This window comes from Phodopus roborovskii, unplaced genomic scaffold (assembly GCF_943737965.1).
Source record: "Phodopus roborovskii unplaced genomic scaffold, PHOROB, whole genome shotgun sequence".
In the NCBI taxonomy this organism is placed as follows: domain Eukaryota; kingdom Metazoa; phylum Chordata; class Mammalia; order Rodentia; family Cricetidae; genus Phodopus; species Phodopus roborovskii.
Window position 1 is genome coordinate 16,219,362 of NW_026126485.1, and position 21,162 is coordinate 16,240,523.

A 21,162-nucleotide genomic window follows, 5' to 3' on the forward strand; every position below is an offset into this window, starting at 1 on the left:
TATTTTTTAAACTATTGAAATACTAGAAAGCAAGAGTTTCTAGGAAATAAGATCTGATTTCTGGATCTTTGTATTTCCATCTTCTCACCCTTATCAGTCGGTAGTTGTCAACATCATTTTCTGTCTGTACCCATGACCATTTGTAAAAGTGCATGTCTGTCTGGGGACAGCTAAGAAAGAGATGCACTTTTTAGAAAAAATGGATCTCACTATACATCCATGACTGGCTTGAAACACTCTATTAAACCAGGCTGGCCTTGAACTCACAGAGATCCAACTGCCACTGGCTCTGCCTCTCTCTCCTTCCTAGTTGCTGTCATGTGGCATGCCCCACCACAGCTGGCTTAGTACTTTTTATTTTGATAAATCATGAGCAAAATATTATTGAAGTATCAGTGTTCTCTTTTTCCTACTCTATTCTTAAAAGATCCACTGTGGTAAAATTATATAAATTGACTTTTTCAAACTTGTAGCCTCAAAGGCCGTTTTCAACCTTAAGTGTATCTTTATGGGACTGGAGAAGATACCAAAAGTAATACCTTGTTTATTGACAATTACTGTAATAGTTTTTTTTTTATTTCCAAATAAACTAGTGAGAGTTTCAAAAGGCATTTAAAATGAGAACTAAAGTGATGACATCGCTGAGAGTACTTTGTATATTAAAATATGGCCTTTGTCTCTCAGAATAAAACATTTGAAAAGTAATTTCAAGTCACAGTCTAGTCCTGAGACTGAATCTCCCTCTCTGGTCTTCTAGAGAATCCTTCTGTCCCAGTACTGCACTAAGCTATATCCCTTCCCAGTGACTGGTGGTGAAAGTGGACCAGAGCACATGGGGTAAAGCACATGCCACCACAGATCATCAAATAATGAGATGGCACTGCCTCAAAACCTTTCACGCTGTTGTATAGCACAGTTTCCTCTTCCTCCCATCACCCCTTTCTTTTCTCTCTCTCCTCCCAAAAATCTTTGCAGAAATAAGTTAAAATAAGAGGTATGGTTATTGGGAAATAATTAGGCCCCATGGGAAAAGAGCCACTCAGTATTTCATTAATGCCTAGGGTTGTGATTAGACAATAATGGCAGTGCCTATGTCATTGCATAACTATTCTGCCCCTTATGTTGTTTTTCCTGCACTGTTGGAATATAGTATCCAAGCTGATTGGAAACAAAACAACCACCACAGGCTCCAGTGTCTTACATTTAGTAGATATTTTCTCTGTGTTTACAATTGTTTCTTTTCCCAAACCACAGAGACACTATGCTTTCACTATCTAATTATTCTGTGGAAAGTGGTTAATGAATGCACTAAAGGCAACTCTTGCTCTTTTCTATTAATGCTGTTTTATGTAGCTTAAAAGAAAACTCTTGCTGCCTGGAAAATGTAGGGAAGAGGATCAATGTAAGAAAATCTGTTTTTTCCCTAGGAAAGTAGTGTAGATCTGTGCTAGATATGACCTGAAAATACACAGGTACAGAAAGAAAACCTGCTTCAGTAAAGAAGTGGCAGGTATGAGAGATCATCAACCCCTAATGGGTACTTTGCCTTCCTTGGAAGGATTAAGTATACACCATTCCTTAGCATTCAGCAGTCAGACTTCCCCAAAGAAGAATGTTGTATACTATCCTACCTTTTATAGAGTATAAGAAAGCAGCAGTGAAGTTCCTTTGTGTGTTTCCAGGGGGTCTCAGGACAAGTATAGTCACAAAATGGCCTTGGACTTGGGCCTTCCATCTCCTGTTTATGCACAAGAGTGGCTGCTTGGAAACTGATAATGATTCTACTCATTTCCTCTCAAGAATTGTCAGGAATGAAAGTGTCTCTGGCCCTGTTCTAGTGACACCAAGACAGCATCTGGCTTCATCAGTTCTGGTTTTAAATAGCTTTTATTTTCTTTGGCATACAGTAGAAAGAAAACTCTGTAAGGCTTTCACTGAGACACAGCTGCTTCTGGGTCATCAGGAGCCCTTCAATAAGGCTGCAATATAAAGTGAAATGAGTGCCCTTGACTGTCTAAGGTCTGCAGATAAGATTTACTATAAGAAAACTGGATGAGGCTATTCTCTCCCCCTGCCTCAGCCTTCCATTCATTCATCCAGCGGGTACTTAGTTGGTACCTACTGTATGTCATCACTCTTAAGGTTCTAAGAAATTAAAACAGGGGGGGGAAATCCCTATTTTTTAATATGCTTGCCTTTTGGGAGGATTTTTTAATATATAGAACAGAACCATATCTATTACATTTTTTGTTTGCTTGTTTTCTTTGGTTTTTTGAAACAGGGTTCTCTGTGTACCTTTGACTGTCCTGGAACTCACTGTGTAGACCAGGCTGGCCTCAAACTCACAGAAATCCACTGGCCTTTACCTCTCAAGTTCTTGTATTAAAGTAAAAGTATGCACCACTATAGTTCAGGTCTATTACAGTTTTTTTAACTCTTAATTTTCCCTGACTCCAAATTGCTCTCCTTTGCTGTCATAAACCAGACCTGACTTCTCTCCATAAACCATCACAGTCCTAAGGGAAATTTATAGAATTGTATCAGACATCCCTGAGACCAGTGGTTCCCAATCATGCAAAAATAGAGTGAAGATAGCTTTCTGAGATCACATTTCTGAGAGTCCTTCCCTACAACTAACATGTTTAGTGAATCAAAGTGAGCCCCAAGAATCTTCTGGTTCTGAGATGTAGGAAGTCCTAACTACATCTTAAAAGAAAACTTTATCACTAAGTGCATATCTGGTTACAGATGTTTCTTAAAAAGCAGGACAGCTCTGACCAGATGGCCTGGTTAACATCTCAACAATATTGGCTTCTGGATTTACACCACATAATAATAATAATAATAATAATAATAATAATAATAATAATAATAATAATAATAATCTGGACTTTGTGGTTGTTCATTTTTAATTTAGTGACATGTACTAGTAAATATACCTTGGAGAGAAGACAGAAATGACAAATAGGGCAAGCATAATGAGTAATAAGTTTACATCGATACTTTTGATACTGTCTAAATAGGGCTACATTTGACATCTTCATTTATGTTGTGGGAAGTGAAATTGGAAATGTTCCCAAAATTTTACCTTGAACTGTGAAAATTCTGAGATGGCAATATGTTTGGACCTAGTAAATCATGAAGCCATTTAAAAAGCTGATTGAAGAGATTTGTGAGGCTACCTAGGCTAGCTCCAAGGTTTACAGCAAGCCCTTCATGCAAAATTATCCAAATCTCTGCATTCATATGCAATATGAATGAAGAGCAGTATGTCTCTGAGACAGCTCCCCTCACTTTAGAACACATCTATTCTTAGATGAGTCTCCTTCATATTAACCTAAAATATATTACTTCATAACTTCAGTCTACTGATTCTTATTTTGATATCTCAAACTACAAAGAATACCTTTTTGAAGTCAGAATCTAAGACTCTTTCATCTCTTTTTATCTCTTTGTAAACTAAAATATTACATTTTTAAACTTTTCTTTATTTTTTAGCTTTCATATCTGATCATCCTCCTGGTTCTCAAAACTACACACACAGTTAAGAGGGGGTGGCTTTCTTGATGAGTAACTTAACTGTAAAAGCTACATTTTGTCATTGTCATTATTTATCCAGTTAACAAAGGGTGGAGAAGCTTTGGATCTTCAAGTGTTCCAGAATGATGAAATGGTAGTGAATTTCTCTTAAGGACAAAATAGCCAAAGGTTTTCTTTGCCCTCTCCCAGAGATAAATTATATTACTACTTCTTTGGGAATTAATGCTAAGCCTCAGTTAAATTGAGATTGCCTAATATCTCACAGATTGGAAGCAACAGAGCCAAAAAACATTAAGGTGGATCTAGGTTCCAAGCAAATTTATTGCCTCCGTAAGTAAATCTCTGTAGTAGCCACAAGGTCCATCCAACACACAAAATAGGATTTTTAAGTTCAGTGTCAACATAGTGTTAAGCCTCTAGAGTTAATGAGCTGCATGGAAATCCTAGTTTCATCATTTACAGTGCCTATCACCTGCATGCACTGAAAAAGTATTAGCTATCATCATTAGTAGTGTCATTCCTGGTGAAAATGAGTTTTCTATTTCTGTTACTAATTAACACAAGTATAGTTGCTTCAAAAACATACTAAACTAAAGTTCTACAGATAAATAATCCAACAGTCACTGGGCTGACATCATATTATCAGCCAGTTGCATTCCTTCCAAAAGTGCTAAAGGAGGTCCCATTTCATCGCTTTTCCAGCTTCTGGCCCATCTCTGTCTTCAGAGCCTGAGACCTTGGGCCAAGTCCCCCTCACACTGCCATATTCCTGGAATTTTCTTTTCCAGTCTCTCTTCCACTTCTATGAGCCCCCTAGGATAATAAGGCTAATATCTCCATATCAGTACTAACTTTGATTGCATCGTTTGTTCATCTTCATCATGTAGCCTAGCTCACAGGTCCTAGGAATTAAAGCTTGGACATCTCAGGAAAGAATGTTGTTGTTGTTCTGCCTATCTCTTTCTTGAAACACAGTCCTTTTGGAACCAAAGCCTCTTTGCCTACGAAGGATAGAAAGAGAACAGGCAAGAAGGCCCTTAAGAAAAGCACCATGGCATTCTGTTCCAGTTCAGTACTCTTGTGGTGATCATGGTCAGTGAGTGCATGATGTTGCCATTCTCTCTATCCCAAGAAGTCATTTCTCTTCCTATAAGCAAAGTGAAAAAGATGATGGAAAGAAAAATTATGGTCCTTCCGTCCCTGGAAAACTAAGAAAAGGAAAGCATGCACTTATTCTGGTACAAATCATCTTTGAAATAAAACTAAGATCCTTGTATATGGTAAATATGTATTCTACTACCCTGTATACTCCCAGCCCCAGATTAAACTCTCTTAACATTGATAACTAATCCTACCCTAGTATCTGGGCTGGTTAAAGAAAGATTTCTGAAAACAAACAAAAAATATTTCTGTTTATATCTGCATGACAAAAGTCATGTGGTCTTTCTTTGAACCCTGTACACAGCTGGAATTCTAGCTACCATCTATACTTGTGTACTAACTAGGTCAATCTATTCAACACTTTAATCTATGCTTTCTCTTCCTTAAGTAAATGAAAAGACTTTTGATTAGTTTTCAAGCAGTCTTAAAGGATCCACCTGTAGTGAAAGAATGTCTAACACTATTGTCTTCCTACATCACAAAGGCCCGAGTCTGTGTCCAACAGATTTCATCTGAGCCAATAAACTCTTGGATATATTGTTTACCCAGGACAAATTCTAAAGACAAGCCCTTATGTTCCCTCTGTTAGGTTAGGATATGTATTAAGGATTTCCCAGTGTGAAATTTTTACAGTAAGGAACAAACCTAGTCAGATGATCAAAGAAATGTTGTGAGCATATCAAAGTAAGCATGTCCTTACCACCAATCTCCTTTGACTACCTCACTTATCAAATTTTATACTACCCATACACACAGTTTTCACAAGAGTGCACAGACAGTGTGCCACATGAGCTAATAAACACAAAACTTCAGCCTACTACATTTCATCTTCTTTCCTTGTTGGCCAGCTTATCCAAACATCGATAGGCGGTAGGTAAAATATAAGCTGTGGTAAGGCAGCCTTCAAACGCCGTGAAAGCTGTCACTGTCACCACATAAACAAGGTGAAACAAACATTCCTGGGCCCCATTTGGATTCCTCCTTATCTTACTCTGCAAACTTTTGTATGAAATGATGCAGCTTCAACAGGTATTCTTAGAAAATGAGTGAACATTTATACACCACACCTTTCCTGAAGTGCTTTTTTGGCATCTCACGAAGTTTTTGTGAAAAAAGTGAAAGATGTGGCTCCCAAAGGAGACTGGGGAGAATTTTAGGTGGACATAGCGCAGATAGCCAAGACAGCTCATTGCTAGACTACCAACACAGAAATAGGAAAATATGTGAATTGATGTCATTACATTTGTTTCTATGTTGTATTGAGGAGCTTTTTCCTCTATTGTGCATCTGCCAAACATTTACTTTTTAAGTGCTTGACTGAGATTGGCCCTGTGACAAATCTGAATTTAAACAGACTGTTAAAATTCAAAAACGTTCTTAAAGTCAACTCTCTGTGCAGTAGAAAGATCTCTTTGCAAATAAAGTGTTAGCCAATGATACAGTATACATAGATTCCTCTCACTTTAAGGTACTTCATGCAGTTAGCTTCTTACATTTTCATACTTAATTCTACTCTGTACTTATTCTTTGCCTTCTATTAGGATTTCCAAAAAGTAGTGCAATAAAAGGTGAGAAACTGTATTTCATCTACTTACTATACTGAGTCCAAAGTGTTTTTAAATTAAATAGAAAAACAAGGCGCAAACAGACCTATGACTTGTATCATTTGTTTATTACTCCTGACAGAATTGGGTCCTGTGGTTCCAAGGCTCTTTCACCACAACCCATATTCCATAAACTGAGCTTGTTTGACACTGGAGTGCTACGTGTGTTTCTAATGAGTTTCTCTCTAGAGAAACTTACTGTTTACCATTAGAGCTGTGGATTGTGTACATAAGACTAAGCAGTGGAAATGAGTTACTCCTTTCTCCTCAGACTTACCTCTCAGACCAACTAAAATTATCCATGAGCCATTGACTACCAGTTCCAAAGCCATTCACTCTCTTGCCACTGAGCGGTACTCTTAAGATTTCCAGAAATAATTTCTCAATAATATTAAATAATATTAAAGCTCATACTCAAAAATCATAAACTACAATTAAACTGGGGACCAAAAGTAGGAAATCAGGGGGCTGGAAATGGCTTAGCAGTTAAGAGTGTTTGATGTTCTAGCATAAGGAATACCATTACCCATGCTAGGTGGCTCACAGATGCCGGTAACTACAGTTCCAAGAGATCCAACTCCCTTCTCTGGTCTCAACAGGTACCAGCATTCATATGCACATATACTCACATAAGCATATAAATAAGCAGTAAAAGTAAATCTTTTAAAAAACTAAATAGCAAGCCATGTAGTGGTGGCACACGCCTTTAATCACAGCATTCAGGAGGCAGATGCTGTTGGATCTCTGTAAGTTCCAGGCCAGCCAGCCTAGTCTACAAAGCTACACAGAGAAACCCTGTCTCAGAAAAAAGAAAAAAAAAAAAACTAAACAACTAAATAGCAGAATCCATGGCCTCAGATATTAGAACTGTTAGCACATAAAGGAAGTAAAACTAGTATGTTTAGAGAAATTTAAAAGATTTAAAAAATTAGAATAGCAATTGATTATTTAAATGGCCACACTGATGCTTCTGAAAATGTAATTATAATGTAACATACAGTGGCTATAAATCTAAGAGCATTTTACAAATAGCTAAAAAAAAATTGGGTGAGCAAAATAGTGCAACATATAAATTTGAGAATCTCCTACAGTGGAACTAACAGGGGGTAATATAGACTTGCAGGATTGTCATTCACAATTTTTTCCCAGGAAATATCTAGCAGCATACTCATTATGCCAGCAAATTAGATGGAGGTGGGCTATTGCAAGTATGGGGACTGAAATTAAAAGCCTTGCTCAATGAGGTTGAGAACCACTGAGCTATGAGCCGAGCCCACCATGTGATCTCTTCAGTTACCAACTCTTGAGTGCCAAATACCCTACAAGTACAATTCCATTTGTCTTTTACAGAAAAGCTTTAAAGAAAAATTACAGGTCTGTGGTGTTTAAGTGACTCCAAAGTCAACCTGTATAGTGATAGTGGGTTTCTTTTTATTCCAGTTGGCTCTCATCTTATGCTTTCTCTCTCCCTTTCTCTTTTTCAGTGGCTGCTTCAACCCCCAATTCTACTGCTGGTGCAGCCATGAATTCCTTGACCTCTCTTGGGACCCTGCAAGGATTGGCTGGAGCCACTGTTGGATTGAATAATATTAATGCACTAGCAGGTACCATAAACAGTGAGTATTTGCTGCTCTGGTGGACAGCCTTCCCCTAAATTCTTCAGAAAATGGCCAGCCACAATTGACCAAAAAGGACATGACATGGGGAGAACTAAAACTTGGGATGGAGGAGCACATGGTTCAATAGGCAAAAGCTTTCCCCGTTGATATTAACTCAAAATAAACCCAACCACATCCCACCCCAGCTTCTTTCCAATGCACAGTGTGGTTTAACAGGTAGTTTTTCAGGTTCCAAGAAGTTTGGTTTGGTTTTTTGTTTTCTCAGCCCTGCTGCAAGGCAGGGTATTATAATGGAAAAGTTAATGGAGTGGAAGTTGGGTAGCATATGTCCAATTCTACTGCCAGTCAACTGTAAGAGCTCAGGCAAATCACAGCTCCCTCTCTGGCCTAGTCTCCATGGGAAAAATTGAAAATTCTGGGTCAAATGATATTAAAGGTGCCCTCCAGCTTGGAAAATCAAGGTTTCCTGATAAGTATAGGAGCAAAAAACCAGTCCTTGGAAAGACAGAAATACAACTGAGTGGCAAGGAGATACCGATAGAAAAAGAACTGTCTTCATGAAGTGCCTGGAGATATGGATGCCTCTATAACAGTGACAGACAATACAGGATTGGCACAAATAGGTTAGCAAATTACACTTGATTCTGGAACAAACTGGCCTGTTTACAAAGGATACTAGCCTCTATCCCACACAGCTAACTGTTCTGTTATTCAGATGCATATGGGGAATAGTGCCCAGGCCTGAGGATGAGTCACACTTGGTGTGGGCTTCTGCACTGGGAAGACTGAGTCTCAGGCATAAGGAGGACATATAATTTACCTGTCAATCCATTTGGTCACCCTGCTTGCCCAGGAGACCCAGAATAGCCAACAGAGTTTCTACATTTTGGACCTAATTATCTGCCAGAAGGCCCAAGCAGTATAACACCTGCCTGCTAAAATGTGTATAAGTAGGTCCTGACCATTTACTTCACTTTAAGCCATCAGTAAGTAGTAAACTATTTTACTGAGTGACCAGACCACAATTATTTTAAATCAAAATCCTAATTTATATTTAAAACTTCAAAAAGTATGATTTTGCAAAACTGAAGTTGGACCAGCAAGATGGCTTGGCAGGTAAAGGTGCTTGCTGCCAAGCCTGATAAAATAAGTTCAGCCCCTAGAGATCCTCTTGGTAGAAGGAGCGATCAAACTTAAACAAGTTGTCCTCTGACCTCCACAAGTTCACATGTGCAGACAGACAGACAGACACACACACACACACACATACACACTAAATAAATAAATGTAATAAAAGAGTTTAAACTCTAAAATGTGTTCATATAAAGGTTAACTTGTATAATCCTGGTAAGAAAATAAATCATATTTTAGTAAGTAGATAATGTTCAGGTTTTATTAAGTCTTTTCATTTAGATGCACTAGGGATGAAAAAAAAAAAAAAAACTAGAGTAAGTTTAACTGACCATAAAGGAAAAAATGTTTCCTTCCACATGTGATGGCTCTTGATAAGAATATAGCACATGGCCTGGTAACCTTGTGACAGCCAAAATGTTTTATTCCAGTTAAAACTGCCTCCAGCTTTTACATTTTCCAGCAGCCACCTAGGAGCCTGGAGGCCTGAGTCCTGTTCTGGTGCGGCTCCTCTTTTTGACCTTGGCCTGCAGCAGTGCCAGCCCACTTGCCCTTCAGCTGGGTTTCGGATGTGTGTGTGCATACATCCCTCATGCTGCTTCTCTTGCCCCAGGACCTAGTTCCCCTCAAACAAGGACTTTGATTTGATCGCCTGCCTGTCCTTGGTCTGCAGAGTAACAGGCCAGTGGGAATGGTTGTCCTCCTCAGCACGTGCTCATGACTGCTGTGTGTCTCTGTCCATGTCTTGTGCCTTTGCACCTGCTTTGTTTTATGTTGCTGGGCTTTTTCCATCTTTATCATGAGGACCCAGGGGAAACTTCATTGAGTGATGAGAAACCATAGCTAGTCCTTGTGTGGGGTCGTACATTACACAAAGTTTGCTCTGGCAAGTACAACAGTTTCAAATTGGGTTATGATTTTCATTGTTTGCAATTGAATTAATAGGTTAAGTGACAGGTTAAGGAAGAATGTTTTTAATTTCACATATCCCTGTTTACCAGTCAGTATGAACCAGGAAGAAAATGTTTAAACAAACAAAAATTATACACAAATAGAAATAAATGCATTCCTTCTTTATTGTTATTAGTACAAGCATCTTCTACAACTTGGGGAGAGTATTTAATACTTGTCTCATATTAAATATTAAGGGAAACTCTTTTAGGTAGAATATCCTCTTGGTTCATTCTTCCTCAACAGAAATTATGATGTTATGTGTTGCAGACAATTCTCTCAAGGTAATCAAGAAATACTTTTATAGACAATCAGCTCCTACAACAGTTAATGACATGTACTGTTTTCTCCCCAGCTATGTCCCAGGGATGGTTACTGTATGGTACTGTAGCTACAACCATGAGAGGCTGCTGGTTTTCTGAACAGAACCAGCTATTTTTCATGAACAGAAGCAGAAAGAAAGTGGGTAGATGATGCATCTTGGCCTAGGCTTGGCCCTCTTCACTGCCAGAGGGTTCATAGATAAGTAGCTAGCTTAAACTATTGGAAAAGCCTTTCCTTCCCTTTCCTTATATATTAATGAGTAAAGCTAAATACAAGTTCAGTCTTCTAAAGGTAAAGCCAGAATCAACATGATCAAAAAAAATGTGAGTCATTCAGAACTTTCATCTGGATAGTTTAAGGATTCCATGGATATGTTTTATATATTAGTATCTAAATTAAGATGAAAAATGCTTTGCACAGATATATTTATTCAAGAGCCTCTTTCTGATTAGTTATTTCTAAATGTAAGTGAAATGGCATCCTTTTCTTTGTTTAAATTATGTTACTCTTCCATATGGCTTAACATGTCATCCTTGAAATTATGACTGTTTTACTGTAACTAGTCATAAATACTTGGTGAAGGTGACTTTGAATTCTTTTATGAGAGCCTTTGGACATGTTACCCTAGCTTACACTGTTCTTATTTACAATGTAGAGTCATTGCTTTAATCTGTCAGCTAGCAATTTCTTAAGGTGAATTGTCATTCCATACCAGAACACAACCCAAACACATTTGCATTTGTGATCTTACCAACATAGGCAAATGTGGAAGTGCCATTATAATTGCATCTTCCCTAATTCCAGATATTTTTTCCCAGATCTTCATTTATTAAGGTGTTGCTTAGCAGGCTACACCTCATCTATCCAAATGAAAACTTAAACTCGGTCAATAGGTCATAAACCTGTTCTGATACATTCCTTACTTTTTCTCTCTTATTTGTGTAATCTATCTCCTAAAAAAAAAAAAAAAAAAAAAAAAAAAAAAAAGTGGCTTGCAAATAAATGTAGTCTGCTTATAGTACACTCCTTCTAGTTCTGCTTCTTAGTACCATTTCTATGATGCCCACAAAAATAATTGTGGGTGTGTCTGTCATTTAACTAACTTAGGTCTGAAGAGTAAATGTAACAGTCTGAGTAAACAGGCTACATGCCAACTATTTTGTCATGCCAGCTGCCCAGACCTCCCTTACAGAGGTTTGTCATACCCATCATTTTATCCAGCCTTCTTAATAAGAATTTAGATGAATAGGAGGAAAGAACTGATCCATGCAGCTTTCTCAAAGAAAAACCCTATTCATTTAAATTGAAATATTTTATTCAACTACACTTAACTTCACATCTCTACTTCTATTGTCCAAGGCTTTTAGAGGTAATCAGATACCAGCAGCTGAGTTGTTAAGTGTTGACTTCGATACCAGATTATCTAATGTAGAATAATACCAGGTAATTCGTAAGAATTTCTCTCAAAAGTTGAAATTCTCCTCTGACAGTTCTGCAGATGATTCCATGAGGTCCTTTATCCCTGAATCTGGCCAACACATAGCCTCCAGATTTTCCAAGATAGTATAAATATTCTCAATGCATTTGTATTTGAAAGATTTTTTTAAAACACCCCTTATTCTTTATTCAAGAACATGTTTATATTCTAGAAGAGGGAAGCTTGAGGCTAGGAAGACCAAGCTGTCCCACTCTTATTTGCACAGGTCCCTGACCAGTTCCTCCTACCTTGGCATCTATACTCCATCTATTTCCTGCCTCCCTATAGCCATCCCCAAGAACATATGACTAGGAGTTTTCTTCCACACACATAGCAGCAGTAGAAGCTTCCTGAAAGTAGATCTAAGTTGGAGTATAATGTAAGAACATAGGTAGTCATGATAAAATACTACCCAGACGATGGAAGACAGAGCTGGAATATTGTTTGCTAGAGTTGCAAGCCTACCACATACTCCACTGTTCCTGAAACATCCTTCCATTATTTTGAAAGTATGAAATTCATTCTGTTTTTATTTTAAGAGATTTAAAAAAAAATGACAAAATGGGGGAGAATTCAAAGCTGCAGACTAAATAGAGCCCTTATATGGGACTTATGTGACAATGAATAGGAACCCCACAGCCCTTATCAGACAAGCTGTGGTAGAGTGACAGGTAGGTTTGCAGGTGTTTATTAGAGTGGAACTTAGGACTTAGCACATGTCAAGCAGTTGGGCAATCCAGAGTCCCGAAGGTGCTGTATGCACATAAAACCCCATGGCCTGGGGCAGAAGGGCAATTTCCCTTCAGAATTCCCTCCTATAAAGGAATTGAGTCCACAGTTTGATGGCCTGTATCCCTAACATCTGTTATGAACTGAAAGATGTTAGAGTATGTTTTTTCCTGCCTGCCGGTCTTGTCCTTCTGCTGTGCCAGCCCCAAATAACATACTGAGACACTGTATTTGATATAAATGCTGTTGGCCAGTTACTAGTTTCTTATCGGGTAGCTCCTCTGTCTTAATTATAAACCCATTTCTATTAATCTAAGTACTTCTATGTGGTCTTATCTTACCAGAGAGAGGGGCTGGTGTTGGTCCCATAGTTGCGCCAGCCCCAAAATAACACACTGAGACATTGTATTAGATATAATTTTGTTGGCCAATTACTAGTTTCTTATTGGCTGGGTCTGTCTTAAATATTAACCAATTTTTATTAATCTAAGTATTTCCATGTGGTCTTATCTTACTGGAGAGAGGGGCTGGTGTTCTCCTCTCCATTCTCCATCTTGAATCTCCTCCCAACTACTTCCTCTTTCCTCCTAGTCTCCTAGTCCCACCTATCTTGCTTTCCTATTGGCCAACAGTGCTTTATTCATTAACCAATAAGAGAAACATATCTACAGAATGACATCTCCCATCAGAAGAGCCAGTTGTTCCAAGTTGTCTTACACACTTCTTTAGGCCTCTCAGAAGTATCACACACATACTGAGCAGTAAGGATAAAACATAACCAAAAGGGAAAAAGAAAATTCCTCTCCAGTCTTTTGGCAGATATAACTAAAGGCCCAATTCAGTCTCCTCAACCCCCACAATAGGAAACCCAAAGCACTAGGAGAGTCCTCTGCTGCTAAGCCATGGTCGACTTTGTATCTCAAAAGATGGCATTGTCTAAGTAGCATAAGTACATGTAGGACATCCCTACTCCCTTCCTGTGAACAGCACGTGGCGATGCTGATGGAAGTATAAGTGTTTCTGGTACGTGATTCCTCTTCATCCTTTGCAAGTACCTTACAGTAGCTTTTCTCCATACCATCAAGATTAGCATTATTCCCAGTAAGTTGTTCTCAGAGGCAGATCTTTTTAAAAGCCTTTTTTAATCATAAAAGAAAACAAAGGCAATGGTGTTACCTATTCCAGCTTGAATGTAAAGAGTTTCTCTTTGCTACCAAGCTTCCTGAACCACCGGTGGCCCCCAAGAGCCTAGTCAGTGGACAGCAACATACAGATGTGATAGACCTCAGGCACTATGGTTTTGGTTTGGTTTGGTTTTCTTTTCTTTTACATGTGTCTTAGATCTAAGAAACAGATTTCAAAAGGTAACAGTGGTTCTTGCCAGCAGCACACTGCATGGAGTGGTTCTGTCTGACTTGAGGGCCTCACTGCATCTTTATCACTGTCATAGGGAGGGAGAGTTAGCAGTGCTTTTTTTTTTTTTTGTCCACATTATTGTGATTTATTTCTTCATATGTATCGTTTTTGACTTTATGTTGGTTTAATTGGTGTGCTAGCTGCATGCATTTGCTGTTGTACTGTGTCAAATGATTACTCTGACTTCCTTTGGAAAGCACTAATGAATAAGTGCTATTTCTCTTCTCTATTGTTGGGTTTTTTGTAAAGTTGCTCAAATGCTCTCAGGTATGGCGGCTCTGAATGGAGGACTTGGCGCCACAGGCTTGACGAATGGCACAGCTGGCACTATGGACGCCCTCACCCAGGCCTACTCAGGAATTCAGCAGTATGCGGCAGCTGCACTGCCCACTTTGTACAGCCAGAGCTTACTGCAACAGCAGAGTGCTGCAGGCAGCCAGAAGGAAGGTAGGTATCTACCTGCACCTAAGGGCCTGGCGGGGCCAGCCAGATCTGCATTTGCCTTAGAGAATGCCCAGAAGGTGCTGATTTAAACCAGTGTTTTAAGAGAAATCACCTGTTTACTTCCTAGTATTCCTGTTAAAAGTCTCAAACATGAGCCCTTCATCACAGGCTTCTATTCATCTTACACTGTCCTCAGTGTTTCACAAATCCCTTAAGAGGTTCTCATCCATCAGGTGTTTATAGTAAATGATTTACTAGTTGCTGCCATCAAAAATGCCTAGTACATCCTTTTCGAGGTCAATATGAATACTTGGTCTATCTCTGCATACAAAAATTCCTTAGTGAGAGGTACCATTTGATGCTGTGTGGGAGAAGAACTTCTCTCCTGAATTCCCCAGGTTCTTGGTGTCCATGACCCTTGAAGTTGTGTAGCTATCCCTCAGTAAGCAATAGGCTCCAAATAATGATGGTATCCACAGTTAAAAATGGTTTAGTTTGCTGTATTTGGAGCATGTTTTCTAGGAAAGAAAGTTAAGTGATGATTCAGTAATGAAGGGTACATTTCAAAAAGCTAATACTAAGACTAAATTAAAACTAATTATAAAATGGTACATGGCTTCATCCAAATAAGGGTAGTTTGTCCTTCCTTTTCATTCTTTTGCTTTATTGCTAGGTTTGTTTGTTGAGATAGAGTCTCATCCTACAGCCCAGGATGTGCATGAATTTGTGCCAGTCTTACTGGCTCCACCTCCCCAGTTCTAGGGTTATAATTACATTTGTATGCTACCACATTCCACTGTTTTAATTTTTTTTTTAACTGAAGTTGCTTTAAAGCAGTCAGCAGTGTTCTGTTTTATTTCTGACTTGTTCAGAATATGGGGAAAGATAAATCAGAAGACTTCTTGTTTGTTTGTTTTTCCCCCTTTACCCTCATTCTGTAGTTACAAGCAACTTTTACTTGGATATTAATTTAAAGATGGTAATCTGTAAGGGGTATCATAGTTTTTCTTGGCAAAGTTAGGATTTTTAAGGAGATACAACTTAAAAATAGAAAACAAATTTTCCTTTGACAAATAGCATAGAGATCATGAAAACAGCATAGAGATCATGAAAACAAAAAATTCATGAGACCTAACTTCTCAGCTCTCTCCTCTGAGCTGTGACTTCAATAGGTCTTCAAGCATGCACATCTGTTTAGACAATTGTATCTCACTGGGTGCTTGAAAGGACCCCGCATCATGAACACCACAGCTCTTCCCTAAGAAATCCTGACTTTGTTTAGTCCCTGTGGGATTGAGAGCCACTGTGAGAAAGAAGTACCATGGGAGAGAACCTGTAAGATAACAAAGCTAAGTGCCCCAAATGGTCCTGGAGAATGCTGTATGTCTCTCCATTATCCAATATGGCTTTACAGGACAGTGTAACTTGTGTCACTCAGATATAAAACTGCCACCAAAAGATTAAAAATCTAATGGTTAAGGTCTAGGTCCTGTAACAATATTTTTCTAAATGACTTCACCCAGCCCACTACTATAAACTGCTGTTCTTTGATTTGTAAGGCCTAGAGGTCATGATCACCATGTCCTAATTCTAATTTAGGGCTGTTGGCTACCAGTCACAGCTTTGATTTATTTATTTCATTTGTGGTTTGTTTGTCCCTGCCCCAAACCCCATATCTTACCTTCTCATACCTCTCACTTGACCATCTTCTCACCCAGTTAATCTAGCTCAACATTGTCATCCATCTGCCATTAGCAGATTTTGAGATTCCCTAATCTACAGCTCTGTCCTTGTTCTGACCTTTAGTTAGAGTTGAAATGTACCCTGAACTTTTTAGCCATGGGCTCTGGCGTATTTTTCCACCACAAGAAAATGAGCCATTTGGACTTGGCAAAGAAATGATTTAAATCAATGTTTCCATAGCTGAATTTTTTTGAAGGAGTATAGCATTCTTACAGATCTAAATATCAGGAAAGCCCAGCACCTTTCATGCCATTGTGAACATCCTGCTAAATATCAGGAAAGCCCAGCACCTTTCATGCCATTGTGAACATCCTGAGGCTATGTTCATACATCCCCATCTCCCTTCCTTAACAGAAAGCAAGTTATGAACACACAAATAGTTAGGGTCCCAGCAAGAGGCCAATTGGGACTTGTAGGTTTGGTGTAGCCTTGTTCTGGGCTTTAGGGTTTTGTGCTACATCAGGCACTCTATGAGAAATACAGACTACAACAGCCAGCCTGTAGAGACCAGTAATATAACACAGCTGCCAGTTAAGGTGTTGTGCTAGGAGAAAGTGGACAGACAAAAAGAGTGAGTTGTGAACTGGTTTTTAATTACTTTTAGAGATCTAGATTGTGTGTGTTTGTGTATATGTGTGTTTGAATTTTTGCTGGTTTTGACATCAGCTACATGAGTTGCAATGAATGTTTTTCTGTGTGAAACTGTTTTTTGTAATCCCAGTTTGGAAGGGTTGAAAGATCAAACTGCTTATTGGTAATGGCATAGCAGAGGAAGGGGATCAAGAGGATGCTAGAATTTGTCCCTGGGAAAATATTAAACAAAAGGAGCACTGGCTCTTTTTGTCTGTCTTGCTGTTCGTGGTCTGTCTGTCTCTCTCTAGCTTGTACATAATCAGAATATATATAGCATTCTGTATGACCGGGGTCATTCAGGCACATATAGTCTGTCTTGTCCATTAAAATTGCACTTACTGCTCAGGTTCCAGGAGTAGCAACATTACTTATGGTGCAAATTGACCCCCATTAATCCTTCTTGAAGCACTGAAATCCTTTCTTTAAAAGGCACACTAAATCTGGGGTACACATTTGGCCAGTGTACCTATTACTAAGAACAGAAATGCTGCAGTAACACTTAGACACCCATTTCCAGCATCTGAGTTTTCGCCTCTATCTGTATTGGGACCAGAAAATAGTTAAGGAGCAGTGTCAGCTATACTTATCTCCCTTTAAAACAGGCTGCCTCCCTTTTTTATAGAAATAGCCATAGATTCTGTAAGCAATGTAGTAATACAGACATGTTTTTAAGGAAAGAAGTAACTATATCTCTGGCTTCAGTAAAGTGTCGTTCTTTACAACACTTTCTTCATTAGTTTTCTGGGGGCAAACAAAGATACACCAGTTCATTTATTTCTACAATGTTCTTTTTTAATACTCATTCTCCTCATGTCCACACACATAGATACCATTCCCCACTGTAATAGTTCTGTAGGGAATGCACAGGACCCTGGCCCTCCCAGTCTCCATGTGGAACAAACAGGCAAGTTCCCTCTCCTGTGGTAGCCAGGTACAGAAGCCAATGTCCCAGTTCTGTGGGCTCCTTTTCTTCCCAATGTTCAGGAAGTATCCTGACTTTATCATCTGTCCAATGCATATGGCTCCCTTCTTTTCACTTCCATGCAGCTCTTGCATCGGTGAATCTTGAGTTCAGTGAGGAACTTAAGAAAACTAACCTTCCAATCAATACAGCTAAAAAAGACCTTCTCTCTCCCCCCTTGGCTTCTGGGATTTTCATGGAAAGGGAAAGGCTGTATTTAACTCAGTCTTGGAGAAGCTCTTGGGTCCACAGCACTCAAGTATAATTCTTAGTGATAAAGGCCTGTCAGAATTGTAAGATTCTAGCCACCTTCCTCCCAGTTGTTGACTTCCTGCCAGTCATTCTAATAAAGATGATTATTACAGTGTGTGTGCACAGATTTGCCAAATCAAAACTGGCTGAATAAGTGAGCAAATGATTGAGAAATCCAAGCAGCATTACTGCTGTTGTATTGTGAATTGCTGCAAATGAATTTGCTTGGAATACAAAGAACATTTTCTTCCACTTCAGAAGATAGTCTGCACATAGAACATGGCCACCCAGGAGCAACCCATGCCTAAATTCTGCAGCTATCTGTCCTGCCTACTACTACCCCCATTGCCACCATGGAGATGAGTGCTAATGTGCAGCTGAAGTGAGCTAAAGATTCTATGAAAAAGAAGCTACTTAGAACATGCCCTACCTCTCCACCACACCCCTGCCACCAATTAGAAAATCTCAAAGGATGAATGTTTTCCTGAGGATCATGCTGACCCTTAAAATTATCCATCTGCATATTCTTTATAAGAAAAAGCCAATGGCTAGTCTGCCTATTACTAAGAGGCTTTGGGGACTGAGACTTGGGGGATACCTTACTCTGATTTTTTCTTCCTCTTTAGGTCCAGAGGGGGCAAACCTCTTTATTTACCACCTTCCACAGGAGTTTGGAGACCAGGACATTCTGCAGATGTTCATGCCCTTTGGAAATGTTATCTCTGCTAAAGTCTTCATTGACAAACAGACCAATCTGAGCAAGTGCTTTGGTATGCAAAAGAAACCTAGCTAAATATTGCAGGTTTCCCAATCAGGAGTCAGGATACAGCCTTCCTTTTGGTGGTGGCTCCTGACTTTCTAGTTGCATGTAAACAGATTTGGGCAGTTATTTAACCAGAAAAGGGGGGAGCACTATATAAAAGGGGACACTCCCTTAGATTAGGTAACAGTCTATACTGTAGTATGAAACTATCTTCCTATATATCTGATTCTTTCTCACCATGGAGCAGTAGTTGTTTCTTCAAACCCTGTAGATGGAGCCATGAATTTCCAGTCTGTACTGCTACAGATGACCACTGCTAACACTTTGCCACTAACTCCTTACTCCTACAATCTCAAATAGCTCAAACACTGTATCAGGACTTGTTATTCAGTACTTATATTACAAATGTACACTCATAAGCAGGATATGGCCAGGCTACTACCACACTGCATCTCTATGGCAGCTGGTGTGTCCTGTGGTTACAGAGAACAAAGCATTTATGATGGGCTTAGATTATAAGATTAGCCAGGGCTATGTGCATAGGCCAGAGCACAGAAATTTATGCAGGTATTCATAAAAGACTGAAAAGCATCTAGCTGTCAGGTCTTGCACCTTTGGGATCCAGAGGGAGTGTCTTCCTTTCTTCCCCTTCTATAACAGAGTAATGAAAATTCCTGTCCTAGAGTTTCTATATGACAAGGACAGCATTTGTTAAATTCAGGACTTCCTTATTTGTCAAATTGATTTAGCTACAAAGACTTTAAGAGTCCAGGGTATTCAGAGCCTTGCTTAGCAAGCTCTGGCCCAGTGTGCATCACATTTCTTGCTATCACTCCTCCAATTTAATAATTAATATTGCAAGATATGGGCCAAAAGAAACAGGATTATATGTGTTACAAAGAAAAATGTACTTCTCAAACAGCCAGAAGTTCAAACCTTCTCTGGCTGATTGGTAGATAGCATGTTGGTTCTACAAGCTCAGGCGCCAAGGCCATCATCCAGGATGGCCTAAGCCTTGGGGTTAGAAGAATCAATGCATCAACCATTTCCAGGGATTGTTTTTACCCTAAGAGAAAGACTGTCAGCCTAAGCCCACTACACCTCTACTATGGGAACTGTATAGAAATTCTTGGTATCAGCTGAGGAGTAAAATGGAAACTAAGCTGTCATGTGGGATATATGCATGTAAGAGCCAGAGCTTACCTTTGGGAAGGTTTCCTGTATAAGGTTTCTAGAAAGACATATTTCTCATTGCTGCATACTTGCTTTAAGTTTATCTGGAGACTGAAAGGGACTGTAGTCCGTGATTTGAGGAAACATTACCTTGAAAAGATATTTCATCAGTCCAGAGACTACTTAACCAATATGTTCATGATAATACAAGCTGTAGCTGTGAGAATCCAAAATGTATTTTCAATTTGTCTTAAAAATCTTAACCTCCCAAGTTTCTCAGTGAGTAAGTCTGTGTCTTAATCTCTCAGTTTGCCGAGTTGCTGACCATAATAAACCCATCCTTTCATCCATCTTGACCCATTTCCATTCTTTAATCATCTTGCCACTTCTACCTAAAATACACCAACAGAAAGAAGTCATGCCAGAGTGAAAGTCTTGGATTTAAGATTACTGTTACTGGGAATTGAATGCCCATTTTTGCAATACAGCCTACCTATTGAAAACGTCCCTGCCTTGTACCTTTGTGTCCACTTTTATCAGCTGAGAACTGTACTCCAAGTATGTTTATGTCCTTTGCTCCCTCCACTGATTCATAAAAGAATTTTCTCTTTAGTCGTAAACCTTCATAATAGTAGATAGGTGGAAATGCTATAATCTTCCCAATTACTGATGTTTCAAAGTGAAATTCAACCCATGGAGTAACTTTCTGTCACCACTCAAAGTCAGGAGGTACATTAGCTTACCACTTGCCTAACTGACCTCACACTCTCACACTCCACTGTTAGAACAAACTCCACAACCAGAATCTTTGCAGAATATTGTTTATTCTTTTTCAGAAACAGGCATATCTATCTCAATCTATCTATCTGTCTGTCTATCTATCTATCTATCTCTTCCCTCTCCCTCTTCCCTCTCTCCTCCTTCCTCTCTCCTTCTCCTTCTTCCTCCCCCCCCCCCCCGCCATTGTTGCAGATACAAATTACTGGGATATGTTGAAAATATTAAGCCCTGAGACAAAAAGAAAGACATGTACCTTTTTTCTGGGTCTGTGTAAACAGTAATTCTAAAATATTAAGAAGCTTGTATACATTATTCTAATTCAGTTAATTTGGTGTTTGATTCTATTCCAAGTATTCTTTGCAAAAGACTGAAGGGGGGGGATGAAATAAACAGGTATCACTTCAAATAGAGGGACAAAGTTCATAGAACAACTTAGCTTTAGTTTTGTGGAAAGGGTTTTT

At 39.0% G+C, this 21,162-nt stretch overlaps 1 protein-coding gene across 28 annotated transcripts in view; it reads left to right on the forward strand.

The window, feature by feature from the left end:
* The window catches only part of Celf2 (CUGBP Elav-like family member 2), an 802,630-nt gene that overhangs the window by 779,383 nt on the left and 2,085 nt on the right, over positions 1 to 21,162 (forward strand). For 13 of the 28 annotated variants that reach the window (XM_051194866.1, XM_051194862.1, XM_051194867.1 and 10 more), the window contains 3 exons: positions 7,790 to 7,909; positions 14,202 to 14,399; positions 18,612 to 18,755. In XM_051194866.1, the coding sequence (XP_051050823.1) occupies positions 7,790 to 7,909; positions 14,202 to 14,399; positions 18,612 to 18,755 (462 nt within the window). Of the gene's footprint in view, positions 1 to 7,789; positions 7,922 to 14,201; positions 14,400 to 18,611; positions 18,756 to 21,162 lie in introns of all 28 variants that reach the window. The other 15 variants (XM_051194852.1, XM_051194846.1, XM_051194856.1 and 12 more) reach the window with 5 other exon arrangements.